Source organism: Scyliorhinus canicula, chromosome 17 (genome assembly GCF_902713615.1).
Source record: "Scyliorhinus canicula chromosome 17, sScyCan1.1, whole genome shotgun sequence".
Lineage (NCBI taxonomy): Eukaryota > Metazoa > Chordata > Chondrichthyes > Carcharhiniformes > Scyliorhinidae > Scyliorhinus > Scyliorhinus canicula.
This window is the reverse complement of record NC_052162.1, coordinates 56149944-56169781: the sequence shown is the minus strand read 5'-3', so window position 1 is coordinate 56169781 and position 19838 is coordinate 56149944. Positions and strand designations below refer to the sequence as shown.

Genomic DNA, 19838 nt, shown 5'->3' with positions numbered 1-19838 from the left:
AAAGGCTCCTTTACAGCAAGGTTATTAAGTAGCCCCTTTTGATTACACAACGCTAAATCCAAAATAGCCTGATCCCTAGTTGGGTCCTCAATGTACTTCTCCAAAAACCCATCTTGTACACACTTCAGGAATTCCTCCTCAATGGCATTAGTGCTGATTTGGTTAATCCAGACTGTCTGTAAATTGAAGTCGTCCATTATGCCTGTTGCGTGCATGCCTAATTTCCTCATTTATATTCTGCTCAACATTATGATTACAATTTTACATACAAACAACTCCCAGCAATGTTTGCTGCCCCTTGCTGTTTCTTAGCTCCACCCAAATTGATTCTACATCTTGATCCAAGATCCTCTCTTACTAATGTACTAATTTTTGACACTTATTAAGAATGATGCTCAACCTACTTTTTCTTTCACCTATCCTTCCAAATGGCGAATATCCTTGGATATACAGTTCCCAACCTTGGTCCCTGTAGCCACGCCTCCATAATGGCAATTAAATCATATGTATTTACCTCAACTGGTGAATTTAAATCATCAACATTTTTGCGAATGCTGCATGCATTCAGATAGAAGGCCATTAATTTTGCTTTTTTAACTTTACTCTTTACCTGACCCTATTTGATGCTTGCCGATACTGTGTCTTCTATTTTTGCTTTCTATTTATGGGCAATAAATGCTGCCCTCGCCAGCGACACCCACATTCCCATAAGCAAATTTTTAAAAATGTGCTCGTGGAAAGTAGTTGTTGTTGAAAGGTTAACAAATGCCGTAGACCAATCTCGCCCTCTAAACAGCAATGACGTAAATAGCCAGATATTCCATTTGTGATGTTGTTTTTGCTGAGGAAAGTACAAGTTTACATACAAAATCCAAATAGAGATGAATTTTCAGATCACTACAGGTTGGGATTTACTACTTGTAGAAGGCTAACCAAATCCAAATGGATAAGCCTCTAGAAGATATTATGATTTGTTCCACATTTTTGCCAGTCACCAACTCCCTGTAACGGGTTAAGACCAAAAAAAGCAGAAAAATCATATATAATAAGCATTCATCCACTGCGATCACATGCACTAATTTATAGCCTGAAGTGTCTGTAATTTGAACCAAAAAAGCTTTCAGTTCTCTAGTATCAGTTTTTCTGTCATAATAATTAAATACCTCATGTAGAAAATAGTTAGTTTCCTGTTCTCCTATAGGCGACAACTTCTGACACAGAGTCAAATTTCAAACTTTACCAACAGAACCATCCTTGAAAGTTTCTTACCTCTAGTACTCAACTAGTGAGCACTGTGGTCGACTGAAACATACAGATCAGATTTGGTCTTTTCGGACTCTGTCAAGTTCACTGACCTCAGCCTGTTATTGCCTGGGAAAGAAATATCACCCCTGCTTCTCTTCTGAATCATAAGTATTCCAGCTTCTACAGCCTCTCCTTGTTGCTCCCATTTCCTAATCTGAGCAGTTAATAACTCCAGCTCTTGGTTTTGGTTGCTCGTTAGTTTTCAAGAATCTTCAATTCCTTGGTTTTTTCTTTTCTTGAGATGCGAACCTCACTCCACCTCTACCTATTCACCTCTTTTCTTGTCCTTTTAAGACTCTTTGTACAGCCATTACTGACCAAGTGTTTTGTTACCTTCATGTGGAAGGTTTTGAATTAAATGTATTATACTGTAAGATTGTTGCTTCTAACCCTCCACCCTTTCCACGCAATCCCTGTAAAATCCTGTACTCAAGGATTGCAGAGGTTCCAGAAGGCAACTCGCCACCACCTTGATGCCCACAACCCATTAATGTATAAAAAGAAATAGCCCCCTTCACTTGCCAAGAGGCATTGTTGTTGGACTAAAATTGCTACGCTGGAAAATGTAAGATTTAAGCAATAAAATTACCCTGTATCTACAACTGAACTCGGTTAGGAAATGAAACCTGGATTTATTCAGCTTCAGCCACACTACCTTCTGCTGAGTCTCTGCATGTCCTGAGTTACTATTACAACGTACTTCCAGCACAGAACCAGCCCCTTTGACTTCGTAGGACCATGCTAGTGTTGAGGTGAGCCTCTTTCCAACCCTCTTCATCTAACCCCATCAACATAACCTATTCTTTTCTTTCTCATGTGTTTATATCCTGCTTCCCCCTTAAATACAACTATGCTAATCGCTTCAATAGCTCCCTTAGTGGTGAGTTCACATTCTAAACTCTCTGGGCAAAGACTTTTTTCCTGAATGACTATTTTATATTTATGGCTCCCCTATAAAACCCTTACATGTCAGAGATCTGTTTCATTTACCCGCTCGGGAGTCTTCCCTAGAAAAGATAAATCTAACCTATTTTTTCTAATCATTATAAACTTCTGTCCTGACACCATTCTAATAAGCTATTTTTCAATGCACTTGCTCTAATGCCTCTTCACCCATTTTTATCAGTTGATTCTAGAACTGCACAAGGTATACAAAAGGTTCAACAAAAGTTTAATATTTGCTTTTCAATTTTATTTCTCTAAAGATAGATCCTAGTATCTTTTGTTTTTATTGTAGCCATATTAACCTGTGACTCTACTTTGTGATTTGTGAATCTATACCCAGATTACTCCTATTCTGACCTATTTAGACACTTGCTTTCCGAAGAGTTTGTGATCTCCTTGTTCTTTGAACCAAAATGTATTCGCTTGTACCCATGTACATTTGTCCAGTACGCACCCATTCTGGAATCTTCCAATGTTTTGTTATTGCCCTCTACCCCCCCTCCAAACACAATTTGGTGTCCTCTCGCATTTTGAAATTATACTTCCAATTTCTGAACCCAAATTTTTAATGAGTAAATGCATAACAGTTGCAGCACTGTTTCTTGAGCAGCACTACTCCATCTTTGCCTATCAAGTGGCCCCTGTGTTTTCAGTTTTGTAGCCAGCTTGCTATACATTCTGCTGTTTGTCACCTGACCTCACATAGTCAACTCTTAGTCATGAATTGACTGTTTAATATCTTTATTCAATGTTTATTGGAAATCCAAATGTATTACATCTAATGCATTACACTTTACTGCCTTGGTGCAGTATTGAAGAAATTTTGCACCATGCAAAGTAGAATTGCATCCAAAGGATCAGACAGGAGTGAACTATCGTCTGTCCCTACAGATAAATATTGACGACTCAATGGTACTGGGAAGCTCACCTGGGTATTGTTCTGATACACCAGCCAATTTCCTACACTTGAAATTGGATTAATAGTTTGTTTTCCTGCTCCGATGAAGCCTGACCTTCTGCATCTGAGGAGATTTGGCTACTCTGGGTATTTAAAATAAAGTAATTTGTGCAGTTTCAAAATCAGTAATTTGTGTTGGTGCATGTGAGCATTATATATCGCCCTTACAATTACTTTGATATTTAAACCTGATGTTGAAATAATGTATTGGTTATGTTAGTACTGTTTGCCTAAGGTAACAGTTCATTGTTTGAAATGTTCAAAGGAAATAAATGTAATAACTTCATGAAAATGTATTTTCTAAAAGTGAATATTCTTTAACTCTTCCATTACGGTACTTGAAGTGGTGATCTGCTTCTTCACATTATGGTCTGTGATTGGTCTGTCTGGATTTCACACCTATCTTATTGCACTCAACCAGACCACTAATGAAGATGTAAGTAATATGTATACAACAGGGGAATGTGTAGAGTGACTCCTTTTTGGGGATGTAACTTATTAATCAATCACAATAAGATATATTAAAATTTGACAACTTTTAATATGAATATATACCTCCTTTTCCTCCAAAGGTGGTTGGTTGTCAGCAGTTATGAATGTGGCCAGTAACATTTATGAATTTATGATTTCAACTTGCTATCATTACCACAATTAAACATTTCTCTGCACTACATTATAATTGCAATAATTTTGGCACATAGTTTATTCATATCTGTAATGTCTGTGCAATGCTCCCATTTCTGGAAGCTGCTCGTATACTGAAGGTGACTTCACACCAATGGTGCTCAGAATTATATTGTTCTGGATTCCAAGAACTGTTGTCGGAAGGTGCAAAAAGCAGTACACTTAATAAAAGAGATGAGCATCCACAAGTGAGGGGTTTTTACACAAGCACATCTTAACCAGCAATATTAAAACCGCTTCAACTGGACTGCAACAAATTTCTTGATATGACAATACTTCTACTTTCATAACTAGTGTGCAGTTGGGCTGCATGGTGGAATAATGGTTAGCACTGCGGCCTCACAGCTCCAGGGACTTGGGTTCAATTCCGGCCTCGGGTGACTGTGTGTGGAGTTTGCACTTTCTCCCCATGTCGGTGTGGGTTTCCTCCGGATGTTCCGGTTTCTTCCCACAGTCCAAAACTGTGCAGATTAGATGGATTGGCCAGTGCCTTACTAAATTGCTCCTTAATGTCCAAGAGGTTAGGTGGGGTTAGTTGGTTACAGGGATAGGGTGGAGTTGTGGGTTTATGTAGGGTGCTCTTTCCAAGGGCCAGTGCAGACTCGGTGGGCCGAGTGGCCTCCTTCTACACTATAAATTCTATGTTGATATTAATCTTGATGCTTTCAAGGCCATGCAATTTCACACTAATCATGGTTAGATTGTTTTTGCATCCCACTGCTTTAAAATCTTGGTGAATGTTGAACCCTGTAGTTTTCAAAACATGAGCTGTTAGAACCTGTTTTCAAACATAGTCTTGACTTCTAAAATACAAGACAAGTTTAACTTTTCAGTTGGATCACCTTAATTAATTTTTATTTGATGGGTAGTAGGGATCTGTTGAACCTGAGTTTAATTGGATGTGGAGGATGCAATACAGCCGTAGTTAGCATTTTAATTTAGTCCCAGTAGGAGCCTACAACTTTAAATTGTAAATGCGTACTACTTAGTATGATCTATGTGCTACATATGACATGGCTCAGCATTCAAATTGGTTGTGTGATGTCAAGAGTTCAATAAGGGGCTTTGGTATGTGTACTTGTGGGAATTTTATTTGTTTTGATTCGTCAAATTGCCTTTCACAGATTAAAGGCTCTTGGTCAGGAAAGAATGGAATTCATAACCCTTATAGCCACGAGGGTGTACTAAAAAATTGTTGTGAGATCCTATGTGGGCCAGTGCCACCAAGGTAAGAAATCCTCTTTTAATGTTGCTTTTAAAATCAATAAAGTGATTTCAAAATACTAAGTGTACTAGTCAACATTCAGTGCTTGACCAACTCATGATGAGTTACTGTTTAAAGGACCTACCTTACTATACACTAATCGACAGTCATGTTTGCCATATTTTCTTTTCTATCTCTGCTTAGCATGTGAGTATCACTGGCAAGGTCAACATTTGCAGCTCATCGCTAATTGCCATTGAAGGTGGTGATCTACCTCCTTTATCAGCTGCAATCCATGTGGTATTGATATGTCCATAGAGCAGTTAGGAGGGGGGAGGGGGAGTTCCAAGTAAGGATGGGATGTGACTTGCAACTGGGAGGAGGGGGAAGGTGAGGAGGGGAAAAGTCCTGGTGGTGGTGGTGTTCCCGTTCATCTGCTGTCCCTATTCTCCAGGTAGAGATCATGGCCGGGATTCTCTGAAAATGGGGCTATGTCCCCACACCCGCTGAAAAACTGGCGCGAATCATTCCAGACTTTTTTCAAAACGTCCGAAGTGATTGTACGGTTTTAAAAGAGATAGCAGGGTCCCAACGTGCGCCGCGTAGCTCCTGCTGCCCTGCATTTCCAGCCATGGGTCCGCGCATGCATGCGGTGGCCGTTTTTGCGGCGGTCCCTGCGCAACATGGCGGAGCCACACAGCGGGCCAGCGTGGAAGTAGATAGGCCCCCACCCGGATCGCGCACGCCCTCAGATCAGTAGCCCCCGAGCGTGGGCTTGTCTATCGTGGAGGCCCCCCCGGAATCTGATCTCCCCCCCCCCCCCCCCCCCCCACCAGGATGGCCAGCGCGGCCGCGAGTCCGAGCTCCCACCGGGTGGAACCAGGTTGGAACCACGCTGGCGGAACTCCGATGGTCGATCGCGTAAATCACTGTGGGGGCCTCTTTCAACGACCCCAGACCGGTGCCGCGTCGACCACGCGCGGCTTGCTGCGATTTTCCGGTCCGCAGAGAATCGCGTCCTGACGTTGTGGGTCCGAGACCCCCATTCTCCGCCCCCGCACCAAGCGTGATTTCGGCGCGGAGACTCGGATAATCCCGGACCATGGATTTGGAAGGTACAGTTCCAAAGAACCCTGACATGTTGCAACACTGCATCTTGTAGATCAGGGGTGGGCAAACTTTTCCGTGCAAGGGCCACATTCAGAAATTCACAATTCACAAAGGGCCGCATAGTATATTAAGTAAAATAATTACTTCACCCGGTTATGATTCTGGGCGCCTCATATAGAACATAGAACAGTACAGCACAGAACAGGCCCTTTGGCCCTCGACGTTGTGCGGAGCTATGATCATCCTACTCAAGTCAACGTATCCACCCTTTACCAGTAAGTAACCCAACAGCCCCCCACCATTAACCTTAAAAAAAAATTTGAAAAAAAAAAAATTTTTTTTTTTTTTTTTTTAATGACTTGGTGGGCCGCAGAAATACCTTTGGCGGGCCGCATGCGGCCCGCGGGCCGTAGTTTGCCCACCCCTGTTGTAGATGGTATACACCGCTGCCATGATGCATGAATGGTGAAGAGAGTACATGTTTAAGGTGATGGCTAGGGTGCACTCAAGCAGACTGTTTTGTCCTGGGTGGGTGTCGCGTTTTGAGTTTTGTTAGAGCTGTGCTTATCCACGCAAATAGTGTGTTCGATCACAATCCTGACTTGTACCTTTTGGTAGGTGGTTGGATCGGCTTTGGGGAGTTTGAAAATGAGTTACTGTCAGCTTTAGACCTGCCCTCGCAGCCTCCGTGTTTATCCAGCTGGTCCAGCTACATTTCTGGTCATTGTTAATTCTCAGGATGTTGATGAGGGATTGAGTCATTCGAATTCCATTGAATGTTAAAGTGAGATGATTAGATTCTCTCTTGTTGGTGATGGTGATTGCCCAGCATACCTGTATAAATATTATTTGCCACTTACCAACGCAAACCTAAAAGTTGTCTTGGTCTTGTTAGATGTGGACATGGACTGCTTCAGTATCTGAGTCATCCTGGATGATACTGAACACTTGTACCATCAGTGAACATCCTGACTTCTGATGTTATGTTGCAGGAAAGGACGTTGCAAAAGCGCTGAAGATGGTTAGGCCTAAGACACTATCCTTGAAATGATTGGTCTCCTACAGCCATCTTCCTTTTGTGGTACAGTTTTCCCCGTTTCCCAAAATTGCTGCCACACCTGGGTGCCACACCCTGCAAATGCTATTCTGATGTCAGGGCCTCTTTTTTTCATCTCTAGAATTTGGCTCTTTTTTTCTATGTTTGTACAGAGGCTGCAATGGGATCTGCAGTTGAGTTACCCTGGCAGAGCCCAAACTGCACATTCATGCACATGTTGTTGCTGAGCAGGTGCTGTTTAATAGCACTGTCACTAGAACAGAAGAATTAGGAGCAGGAGTAGGTCATTTGGCCCCTCAATCCTGCTCTGACATTTGATGAGATCATGGTTAATCTGATTGTGGCCTCAACTGCACTTTCCAGTCACCCACTCCTTCCCCCACCCCACCTCCCCATAACTCTTTTTCCTTGTCGATAACCTTGAATATGTTCAATGATCCAGCTTCTACTGTTCTCTGGGAAAGAGAAATCCAGTCTAACAGCCTGCTGACAATACCCTCTTATTTCAGTCTTAAATGGGAGGCGCGTAATTTTAATACTGTGTTCCCTAATTCTAGTCTTCTCCTCCATCCTGTCAAGTCCCATCAGGGTCTTTTATATTTCACTAAGATCACCTGCCATTGTTTTAAAATCCAAACAGATATGGGCCCAACCTGCTCAACGCTTCCTCGGCTAATGCCTTCAGATCAGGAATCAGCTGACTGAACCTTCTCTGAGCTGCTTCTAATGCAGTTATTCTTTCTGTAAGGAGACCAAAACTACACGATAATCCAGATGAAGTATCACCTAAGATCCTGTGCAGGTGTAGCAACAGCTCCCTACTTTAATACTTGATTCCCTTTGCCATAAACGGCAACAATTCATTTGCCTTCCTAATCACCTGCATACCAACTTTGAGATACAGTTCTGCAATCTCTCCATATAATAGCATACTGCATTTCTATTCCTGCTGCTGAAGTGGACGAGTTCACGTTTTCCCATATTGTAATCGGTATCTGCCAATTTTGTTGCCCATTCACTTAACCCTATCTAAATCCAGTTGTGATGAGGACATAGGGTCTAGTTTACTTTCTTTTCCATCATTGTCACCAGCAAATTTAGCAACCGTACATTTGGTACCTTCATCCAAGTCATGAATATAGGTTGTAAATATTTGAGGCCCCAGCACTGATTCCATGCCACTCCACTATAAACAGCCTGTCAACCTAAATGTAACTCCTTCACCCAACTCTCTACTTTCTTATAGACTTGTAGAATCCCTAGTGCAGAAGGAGACCATTCGGCCCATCGAGTCTGCACCGACTTTCTAAAAGAGCAACTACCCTACCTAGGTCCACTCCTTTGCCCGATTCCCATAACCCCACCAAACCTGCAAATCTGGGTACACTAAGGGGCAATTCTTTAGCATGGCCAGTCCACCTAACCTGCATATCTTTGGACTGTGGGAGGAAACTGGAACACCCAGAAGAAACCCACATAGACACGGAGAGAACGTGCAAACGCCACACACAGTCACCAAAAGGTTGGAATTGAACCCGAGTCCATGGTGTTGAGAGGGAGCAGTGCTATTCACTGAGCTACCGTGCTGCCCTTATGCTTATGTGAACAGTTGATGTTCTATCACTATCACTGACACTTAAATTGCTATGTATTTTTATTGGATAGCTGGTGATGGAATCTCATGGTCAGTCAGATTTGAGAAGTTTTTAAACTACAATTAATAATGGCAGTAATTATTATATTATATTATATTATTATATTATACTATTAATAATAGCTAACTTTCTACATAGAACATAGAACACTACAGCGCAGTACGGGCCCTTCGGCCCTCGATGTTGCGCCGACCTGTGAAACCATCTGAAGCCTATCTGACCTACACTATTCCATTTTCATCCATATGTCTATCCAGTGACCACTTAAATGCCCTTAAAGTTGGCGAGTCTACTACTGTTGCAGGCAGGGCGTTCCACACCCCTACTACTCTCAAGAAACTGCCTCTGATATCTGTCCTATATCTATCACCCCTCAATTTAAAGCTATGTCCCCTCGTGTTGGTCATCACCATCCGAGGAAAAAGACTCTCGCTGTCCATCCTATCTAACCCTCTGACTATCTTATATGTCTCTATTAAGTCACCTCTCAGCCTTCTCTCTAACGAAAACAACCTCAATTCCCTGAGCCTTTCCTCGTAAGACCTTCCCTCCATACCAGGCAACATCCTAGTAAATCTCCTCTGAACCCTTTCCAAAGCTTCCACATCCTTCCTATAATGTGGTGACCAGAACTGCACGCAGTACTCCAGGTGCGGCCGCACCAGAGTTATGTACAGCTGCAGCATGACCTTGTGGTTCCGAAACTCAATCCCCCTGCTTATAAAGGCTAGCACACCATATGCCTTCTTAACAGCCCTATTAACCTGGGTGGCAACTTTCAGGGATTTATGTACCTGGATGCCGAGATCTCTCTGTTCATCTACACTACCAAGAATCTTGCCATTAGCCCAGTACTCTGCATTCCTGTTACTCCTTCCAAAGTGAACCACCTCACACTTTTCCGCATTAAACTCCATCTGCCACCTCTCAGCCCAGCTCTGCAGCTTATCTATGTCCCTCTGTATTCTATAACATCCTTCAGCACTATCCACAACTCCACCGACCTTCGTGTCATCTGCAAATTTACTAACCCATCCTTCTACACCCTCTTCCAGGTCATTTATAAAAATGACAAACAGCAGTGGCCCCAAAACAGATCCTTGCGGTACACCACTAGTAACTGAACTCCAGGATGAACATTTGCCATCAACCACCACCCTCTGTCTTCTTTCAGCTAGCCAATTACTGATCCAAACCGCTAAATCACGTTCAATTCCATACTTCCTTATTTTCTGCAATAGCCTACCGTGTGGAACCTTATCAAACGCCTTACTGAAATCCATATACACCACATCAACAGCTTTACCCTGATCCACCTGTTTGGTCACCTTCTCAAAAACCTCAATAAGGTTTGTGAGGCATGACCTACCCTTCACAAAACCGTGTTGACTATCGCTAATCAACTTGTTCTTTTCAAGATGATTATAAACCCTTATAACTTTTTCCAACATTTTACCCACAACTGAAGTAAGGCTCACAGGTCTATAATTACCAGGGTTGTCTCTACTCCCCTTCTTGAACAAGGGGACAACATTTGCTATCCTCCAGTCTTCCGGCACTATTCCTGTCGACAAAGACGACATAAAGATCAAGGACAAAGGCTCTGCAATCTCCTCCCTGGCTTCCCAGAGAATCCTAGGATAAATCCCATCTGGCCCAGGGGACTTATCTATTTTGACATTTTCCAAAATTGCTAACACCTCCTCCTTTTGAACCTCAATTCCATCTAGCCTGGTCGACTGAACCTGAGTGTTCTCCTCGACAACATTGTCTTTCTCCAGTGTAAACACTGACGAAAAATATCCATTTAACGCTTCCCCTATCTCCTCTGATTCCACACACAACTTTCCACTACTATCCTTGATTGGCCCTAATCTTACTCTAGTCATTCTTTTGTTCCTGATATACCTATAGAAAGCCTTAGGGTTTTCCTTGATCCTATCCGCCAACGACTTTTCGTGTCCTCTCCTCGCTCTTCTTAACTCTCCCTTTAGGTCCTTCCTGGCTAACTTGTAACTCTCAAGTGCCCTAACTGAGCCTTCATGTCTCATCCTAACATAAGCCTTCTTCTTCCTCTTGACAAGTGCTTCAACTTCCTTAGTAAACCACGGTTCCCTTGCTCCACAACTTCCTGCCTGCCTGACAGGTACATACTTATCAAGGACACGCAGTAGCTGTTCCTTGAAAAAGCTCCACATTTCAATTGTACCCATCCCCTGCAGTTTCCTTCCCCATCCTATACATCCTAAATCTTGCCGAATAGCATCATAATTGCCTTTCCCCCAGCTATAAATCTTGCCTTGCGGTATATACCTATCCCTGCCCATTGCTAAAGTAAACATAACCGAATTGTGATCACTATCACCAAAGTGCTCACCTACATCTAAATCTAACACCTGGCCGGGTTCATTACCCAGTACCAAATCCAATGTGGCCTCGCCCCTTGTTGGCCTGTCTACATACTGTGTCAGAAAACCCTCCTGCACACACTGCACAAAAACTGACCCATCTATAGTACTCGAACTATAGTATTTCCAGTCAATATTTGGAAAGTTAAAGTCCCCCATAACAACTACCCTGTTACTCTCGCTCCTGTCGAGAATCATCTTTGCAATCCTTTCCCCTACATCTCTGGAACTATTCGGAGGTCTATAGACAACTCCCAACAGGGTGACCTCTCCTCTACTGTTCCTAACCTCGGCCCATACTACCTCAGTAGACGAGTCCTCAAGCGTCCTTTCTACCGCCGTAATACTTTCCTTGATTAACAATGCCACACCCCCCCCCTCTTTTACCACCTTCTCTGTTCTTACAGAAACATCTAAATCCTGGAACCTGCAACAACCATTCCTGTCCCTGCTCTACCCATGTCTCCGAAATAGCCACAACATCGAGATCCCAGGTACCAACCCATGCTGCAAGCTCACCCACCTTATTCCGGATGCTCCTGGCGTTGAAGTAGACACACTTCAAACCAGCGTCCTGCTTGCCGGTGCCCTCTTTCGAACTTTTAACCCTATCCTTGACCTCACTACTCTCAACATCCTGTACACTGGGACTACAATTTAGGTTCCCATCCCCCTGCTGAATTAGTTTAAACCCCCCCGAAGAGCACTAGCAAATCTCCCCCCCCAGGATATTGGTACCCCTCTGGTTCAGGTGAAGACCATCCTGTTTGTAGAGGTCCCACCTACCCCAGAATGAGCCCCAATTATACAGTAAACCAAAACCCTCCCTCCTGCACCATCCCTGTAGCCATGTGTTCAACTCCTCTCTCTCCTTATTTCTCACTTCACTAGCACGTGGCATGAGTAACAACCCAGAGATAACAACCCTGTTTGTTCTAGCTCTCAGCTTCCACCCTAGCTCTCTGAATTTGTGTCTCAAATCCCCATCTCTCTTCCTACCTATGTCGTTGGTACCTATGTGGACCACGACTTGGGGCTGCTCCCCCTCCCCCTTAAGGATCCCAAAAACACGATCAGAGACATCACGAACCCTGGCACCTGGGAGGCAACACACCAACCGTGAGTCTCTTTCGTTCCCACAGAACCTCCTGTCTGTTCCTCTAACTATGGAATCCCCAATGACAAGTGCTCTGTTCCTCTTCTCCCTTCCCTTCTGAGCAACAGGGACAGACTCTGTGCCAGAGACCTGTGCCCTATTGCTTACCCCTGGTAAGTCGTCCCCCGCAACAGTATCCAAAACGGTATACTTGTTATAGGGGGGAACGACCACAGGGGATCCCTGCACTGCCTGCCGGTTCCCTCTCCCTCCCCTGACGGTAACCCATCTACCTTCTTCTTTTACCTGAGGTGTGACTACCTCCCTATAACTCCTCTCAATAACCTCCTCCGCCTCCCGAATGATCCGAAGTTCATCCAGCTCCAGGTCCCTAACGCGGCTCTCGAGGAGCTGGAGTTGGGTGCACTTCCCGCAGATGTAGTCAGAAGGGACACTAGAGGTGACCCTTTCCTCCCACATTCTGCAGGAGGAACATTCAACTGCCCTAGCCTCCATTCCCACTGAACTAACTTCCCAACTACTGAAAAATAAAATTTTTTAAAAAAACTTGTTAGTTTAGCAATCCAACGGACAGAACTTTTTTTTTGGTTAGAGGAGGAGGATGGTTGGGAGACACTACGTAAGTAGTGTTTCGGGTAAAGCTGTCACTCTAGAACAGCCCCTTCACAAACCACCTTCAACTTACGCTGACCGCACTGCACGTATGCAAATCTCCCCGGAACAGCCAATCAGAAGCTCTGCTCTGCTGCCCCCTACTGGATGCTTGACTTCCGTCGAACTCCTCGGGTCACTGATGCAGGTGCACCTTCAACTTACGCTGACCGCACTGCACGTATGCAAATCTCCCCGGAACAGCCAATCAGAAGCTCTGCTCTGCTGCCCCCTGCTGGATGCTTGACTTCCGTCGAACTCCTCGGGTCACTGATGCAGGTGCACCTTCAACTTACGCTGACCGCACTGCACGTATGCAAATCTCCCCGGAACAGCCAATCAGAAGCTCTGCTCTGCTGCCCCCTGCTGGATGCTTGACTTCCGTTGAACTCCTCGGGTCACTGATGCAGGTGCACCTTCAACTTACGCTGACCGCACTGCACGTATGCAAATCTCCCCAGAACAGCCAATCAGAAGCTCTGCTCTGCTGCCCCCTGCTGGATGGTATTTCTGTTAGCTATCCAATCCTCCATCCATATGCTAACATATAACACCATGAACTCTTGTTTTGTGAAGTAACCCTTGATGTGACACCTTTATCAAACATGTTTTGGTAATCCAACTACACCTTATCTGCAGGTCCGTCTATATCCACCAACTTTGTTACACCCTCAAGAACTTTATTAAATTGGTATGATTTCCATTTCACAAAATAATGTCAACCCTGCCTGATATGATTTTCTAATTGTCCGACTATTATCTCCTTAACAATGGATTCTGTAGCATTTTGCTGGCCAGCCACTCGATCCATTTCAGCGGGTGGTTAAGAGCCTGATGCATTGCTGTGGCTCTGGAGTCATGTGTAAAATGAATGATTTCCCTCCCTGAGGGTTGTTTGTAAATTAGATAGGTTTTTAAAACAATCCAGTAGATTCATGATAATTGTTAATGAGACTGGTATAATTCCAGGTGTATTTATCAATTGAATTAATTTATTAATTGAATTTAAATTCCCTCCAATGTTGTGGGTGGTCTTGAACTGCAGCCTCCGGGACATTAGCCTGAGCCTCTGAAGTGCTCTGGATGCTTCCAGTAACTACATAGCTATGTATTTGTCAGTAAGAACTTTGTGATGTTCTGAGGATTTAAAAGGCATTCAAATGTTTTTATTGCTTACTTAGCTGCAAATGTATCCTCCATATCAATGGGAATGTAGAAATATGAGATTCAAAGATATTTTTACAGTGTGCCTATTTAATAATCCGAGTGCTTTCTTTGGTTGTGATTGTAGTTTCTTTAATGACGGTTGGTTCTGATCTAGGCCAAGCCAGGTGCTATGGCTATTATTTTGTTGCCCCCGAGGAGTTTGGGATGTCCCTCTTCGAGGGCATTGCAAGGGGCTTCCTGGGAGGCTGGGATTTGCTTCTTTGTCTCTTTTTTGTATACGAGGGTCTGGGGATGGGTTAAGTTCTGTGCCTTGGTGGACATCCTATTGTTCCCACTTTATTATAAGGTTATTATTGATTGAATGGCCTGTTCTCCTCTTCACTGATGGGTGTTGTCATCTGGTGGGGTAGCTTTGTTTCGCTCTGCTTTTCTTTCTTTTCATACCTTGAGAGGCCCTGAAGGCTTGACCATGGTCTGACCATGATGTTATTGTTGCCGGTCCTCGCTTCACAATTGTATGGAAAGATTTTGGTTCTGCCCTGGACCTGTCTTTGGGATTTAGTTGCGTTGTGTGATATGTATGTAACTCTCCTGTGAACTTCTGTGATCTGGAATTTCTGTGTATTTCCTTTTGTTTTTGAAAGGGTGGGTATGATGGATCCACTCTTGACTTCTACATGGGTGCCGATGGATCTGGCATCCAGAAAGAGGAGGCTGTGATGGGATGTTGATGCTGCGTGGTCAATTCCAGTCCCACATGCCCCGGAGTCACAAGTGTATTAACCAATAATTCTTATAACAATTCCTGAATACATTGGCCCTTGGCTACCTAATAATTACAGTCACCAGATTTGTAACTTGAAATACAATTACTGTGTATTTATAACCAGATTAATGGTGAAATAAGCAGCATTTACAGTTGTTTTGATATTAAGCACTGAGGTGGGTTTAAGTAGGGTGCCCTTCCCAAAGGCTGGTGCAGAGCGGATGACCTCCTCCTGCACTGTAAATTCTATGATCCTATGAACTCCTGCTATAACTTGCCTCCCCCCACCCTTTATCTTTTTTAATATATATATTTATATATGCACGCGAGCGCGCGCACACGGAATACAGACAAACGCAGAGGGGTGGAAAGGGGAAAAAATAATAAGGTTTAAGGTCAAAAGGCAAGAGTTCTTGCTTCAGATAATTTCTTTAGTGCACTTTCTTCACAGTATGAATATGGATTAAAGGGCGGGATTCTCCTTTTGCAGGACTAAGTCCCCAAGCTGGCGGGAAAATCGGTGTGAACCACTCCGACGTCAACAGCCCCCGAAAGTGCAGAATTCTCCACACTTCCAGGGGCTAGGTAGACGCCGGAGGGGTTTGCGCTGCACCAGCCGGTGCCGAAGGGACTGCGCAAGCTCACGCATGCGCCGTAGGGCTGGCGTGATCTCACGCATGCGTGGAACTGGCGGCGCGGTTCCGTGCTTGCGCAGACTGGTCAGCGTATTCTGAAGCATGTGCATGGGGTTGTCTTCTCCACGCTGGCCATGGTGGAGCCCTACAGAGGCCGGCACAGAAGGAAGGCGTACCCCCACGGCACAGGCCTGCCTGCAGATCAGTGGGCCCTGATCGCAGGCCAGGCCATCGTGCCCCCCCCCCCCGAGGACCGCCCTAGCCGACGTACATGCCAGGTCCCACCATGTGGGACCATGTCTAACCCACACCAGCGGGACTGGCCAAAAATGGACGGCCGCTCGGCCCATCGGGCCCCAGAGAATTGCCGGCGGGGCCACTGTCAACAGCCCCCGACTGGTGTGGCGTGAACCCCACCCCTACCCGCAAACTGCCACGGAGAATACAGCGGCCGGCGGCGTGGCGGGTCTCGCGCCGACCTGGCCGGGGTGGGGGGGGGGGGGGTAGGTGTCGGCGAATCCCGTTGCAAGTCTCTGGTTCACAGCCTATAATAATCTTCCTTGCAGTTAGCAATATCTTAAGTTAGATTTTCCAGGAAAGGCCCCTAGCTTCGCATAACTCCTCTCGGTAGAAAAGGCTTATCAGATTCTGGATTCTGTTTGCATCAGCCTTTTCTGCAGAGAGTTGGTTCCTGCAGTGGCCTTTTGTTGAGAAATTGCTGGTTATTCTTGGAGAAAAACAAGTGGGGGAAAAAAGAGGGATTTTCTCTGTTATCTGCCAAAACGGAACTGAATGTTCTTTTGGTCTCAACCATTTCAGAGGGAACAGACCCAATCACCACCTGTTACCGGGCAGAACACAGCATTTTGGGCCAATTCATTGGCCATGAGCCAAATCAATCAAATCGAGTCATCTGTTTTTACTCCTGCTGCAGAAATCTTCTGCTTAAAGGCACAAGCCATGCCTTAATGACACATGTCCATTCATCATCGATGAAGCGAAAATGTAATGGCAAAAATAAAGGGGAAAACAAGGGAATAGACTGGGAATAAACGAGAAGAAACAGGAACGATCCTCACAAAGTATTAATTTGTAACTTTCTTGCATTATTCTGTATAATCTCCTTATCAAGGGCAGCATGGTAGCCTTGTGGATAGCACAATCGCTTCACAGCTCCAGGGTCCAGGTTCGATTCCGGCTTGGGTCAATGCCTGTGTGGAGTCTGCACATCCTCTCCGTGTGTGCATGGGTTTCCTCCGGGTGCTCCGGTTTCCTCCCACAGTCCAAAGATGTGCAGGTTAGGTGGATTGGCCATGATAAATTGCCCTTAGTGTTCAAAATTGCCCTTAGTGTTGGGTGGGGTTACTGGGTTATGGGGATAGGGTGGAGGTGTTGACCTCGGGTAGGGTGCTCTTTCCAAGAGCCAGTGCAGACTCGATGGGCCGAGTGGCTTCCTTCTGCACTGTAAATTCTATGACATCTATGACATCTCCTTTTGCGGGACTAAGTCCCCACGCTGGCAGGAAAATTGGCGCAAACCACTCTGGCATCAACAGCCCCCGAAAGTGCGGAATTTTAAACACCTCGAATAGCTTACTCTTGTGAACTGTAGTTTCACATATGTCGGTAAAAAGATGGTTGAAAATGGGACAATAGGTACCGTTACAGTGACAATACCTCATCACAGTAATACCATATTATTCCCCTTGTGCATGCAAGTTTATGTGCTTGTTTTATTGAATCAGGAATCAATATCAACTGCATTTCTTTTTAGTGTTCTTGACAGGAGGGGGCTTATTCAGGAGGAGGCTGGTGTTTCCGCCACTGTTAACCGAATTGCAAGTACAGTGCCACAAATTACGGTAAGCCCCAAGTGATAATTCTGCAATTTGATTGTATCCCAAATGCCTAAAAACTGGGAAAACCTGGACTAAGAATGAGAAGTTGGGAAATTATGTTTTCATTATGATGAATAATTTATTAGGGAAAATCACAAAGTTGAAAGAAACAATTAGATGCTTGTCTGGAAAAGTGGTGATCGTATCTGGTCAGAAGGAGTGGGCTTGGTGAACCTAAGCCTGTTTCTTCGCCTAAACAATGGGCTTTATTGAAGGGGATTAGGCTGCATTAGTTTGAATGTTACTTGAGTGCACAAGCTGGGCTACCATTTCGCTCCTTACTAAAGGGGTTGCTACGTTGTTAATTGTTGTATTTCGATACGGCACTCAGGACTCTGTCTTTGGCTCAGGTTTGGGAGTTAAAGGTCTCGTGGTGCTTGTAAAGCAGATTTTTGATATTGCTCCCTCAATGTGCACCACCAAAAAAAACTATTAGCTGTAATTCAACACTGTTGCTGTTTATGGGACCTTGCTTGTCATATTTGCCTATATAAGTTGGTGCATTCAGAAAGCAGTCAAGTGCTTGGGATGTCCCAAGGACTTGAGATGCTTGATTACAATTTCTCTCTATTTTTGGACTGTTTGTCATTAGTTTTACTTTTATAATTTGGATGTGACTACACTGGCAAAGCACCTGGAGGAGATTAAAATTCAACTATTTAAAATTCAACAGGGGCTGGTTAGCACAGGGCTAAATCGCTGGCTTTTAAAGCAGGCCAGCAGCACGGTTCGAATCCCGTAACAGCCTTCCCGAACAGGTGCTGGAATGTGGCGACTAGGGGCTTTTCACAGTAACTTCATTTGAAACCTACTTGTGACAATAAGCGATTTTTATTTCATTTTCATTTCATTTCATTTTTCACTACATGTCATGATAGGCAAACATGCAACCAATGAACACTCAGAATAGGGTGCAACCAATGGGCATTCAGGGCACTCGGAGGTGGCATCACCACAAGGGAGCATGACATAAACAGTATAAAAGGGATGAGGCACTCACACCCTGCCTCTTTCCACAGACAGACATCTAGAGAGTTAAGACAGGGTTGATCAGCGTCACACCCCAGCACGTGGCTTAGAGCAAGCTGGTACAGTTAGACTGAGTTACTACAGTTAGATTAGCAGAGAGTCGAACTCATTTGAGAACTGTTAATAGTTCAATAAACACGTTGAACTCATTTCAGAGTCTGGAGCATCCTTTAGTTACGACTGCATCAAGTAGCAGCCTGTGTTATCTGAAGCAGCATAACACAACACTACGTAGTGGGACAGGACTCCATTGTAATTCTGGTCATGACAAGTTTGCTTTCTTTGGAAAACATAGTAAACCAGTTGATTTTTAAAATCACAATCTAGCAGCTTTGATGTTCTTTCTGAGGTGGCAGCTGACAAATATCCAGATTCACACATGCAGCACCTATATCTCCCTCACTCATTCTTCCTACTTTGTCTCTCATTGTATGTCTCTCAGTCTCTCGTGTGGCAATTTTACCAGCCCCTCTGAAATGGGCAAGATGGCAGCACGGCTTATAAAATGGTGGAAAAAGGCTTGGAATGGAACCCTGACACTTACTTTCCACCACAGAATATTTCCAGAAGGGGGAATAGCGGCAGTTTGCCAGCTGGAAGTGGGTGTCCAGCCCATTCATGGCCACTTTACTCCCCTGCCTATGTTTTGATGATGCCACGTGGGGAGACCACCAGATGCATTGAAATGGCATCCTGGGATGGGGGGGGGGGACGACGACTTTCTGGCCCTTCCATGGCTTTGGGAGATGCCCCATCATGCCAAAGGCTGTTTAGTGCTTCAACATTGGGTGACCTTCTGTGTGCAGCAGCCATGTCAAGCTGTAGCACTGCCAGCACTCTGGCCCTGTAGCTGTCAACTTAATTGGTTGTGCTGGGAAAATTTGAGGTAAATTTCAGTCCATCTCCTCTTGTGGTTTGCCCTATCTTGAAATGAAATGAAAATCGCTTATTGTCACGAGTAGGCTTCAGTGAAGTTACTGTGAAAAGCCCCTAGTCGCCACATTCCGACACCTGTTCGGGGAGTCTGGTACGGGAATTGAACTGTGCTGCTGGCCTGCCTTGGTCTGCTTTAAAAGCCAGCGATTTAGCCCAGTGTGCTAAACCAGCCCCTGGTTCTTGGTCTTGCTCATACTCTTGGCTTTTTTTGTCTTTCTCTCTGTCCTACTCATACAAGCTCCATCTCATGCTCTTTGCATCACTTAGTTACCCGAAGTGAAGCGATACAACTCCACACCAGGTGCGGGTGTTT

The 19838-nt window shown here is 44.6% G+C and overlaps 1 protein-coding gene across 1 annotated transcript in view; it reads left to right on the top strand.

Moving 5' to 3' along the window:
* The window catches only part of zdhhc9 (zinc finger DHHC-type palmitoyltransferase 9), a 133230-nt gene that overhangs the window by 111341 nt on the left and 2051 nt on the right, over positions 1-19838 (top strand). The window contains exons 6-8 of the mRNA XM_038774561.1: positions 3542-3644; positions 5017-5120; positions 17437-17524. Of these exons, the coding sequence (XP_038630489.1) occupies positions 3542-3644; positions 5017-5120; positions 17437-17524 (295 nt within the window). The remainder of the gene's footprint in view (positions 1-3541; positions 3645-5016; positions 5121-17436; positions 17525-19838) is intronic.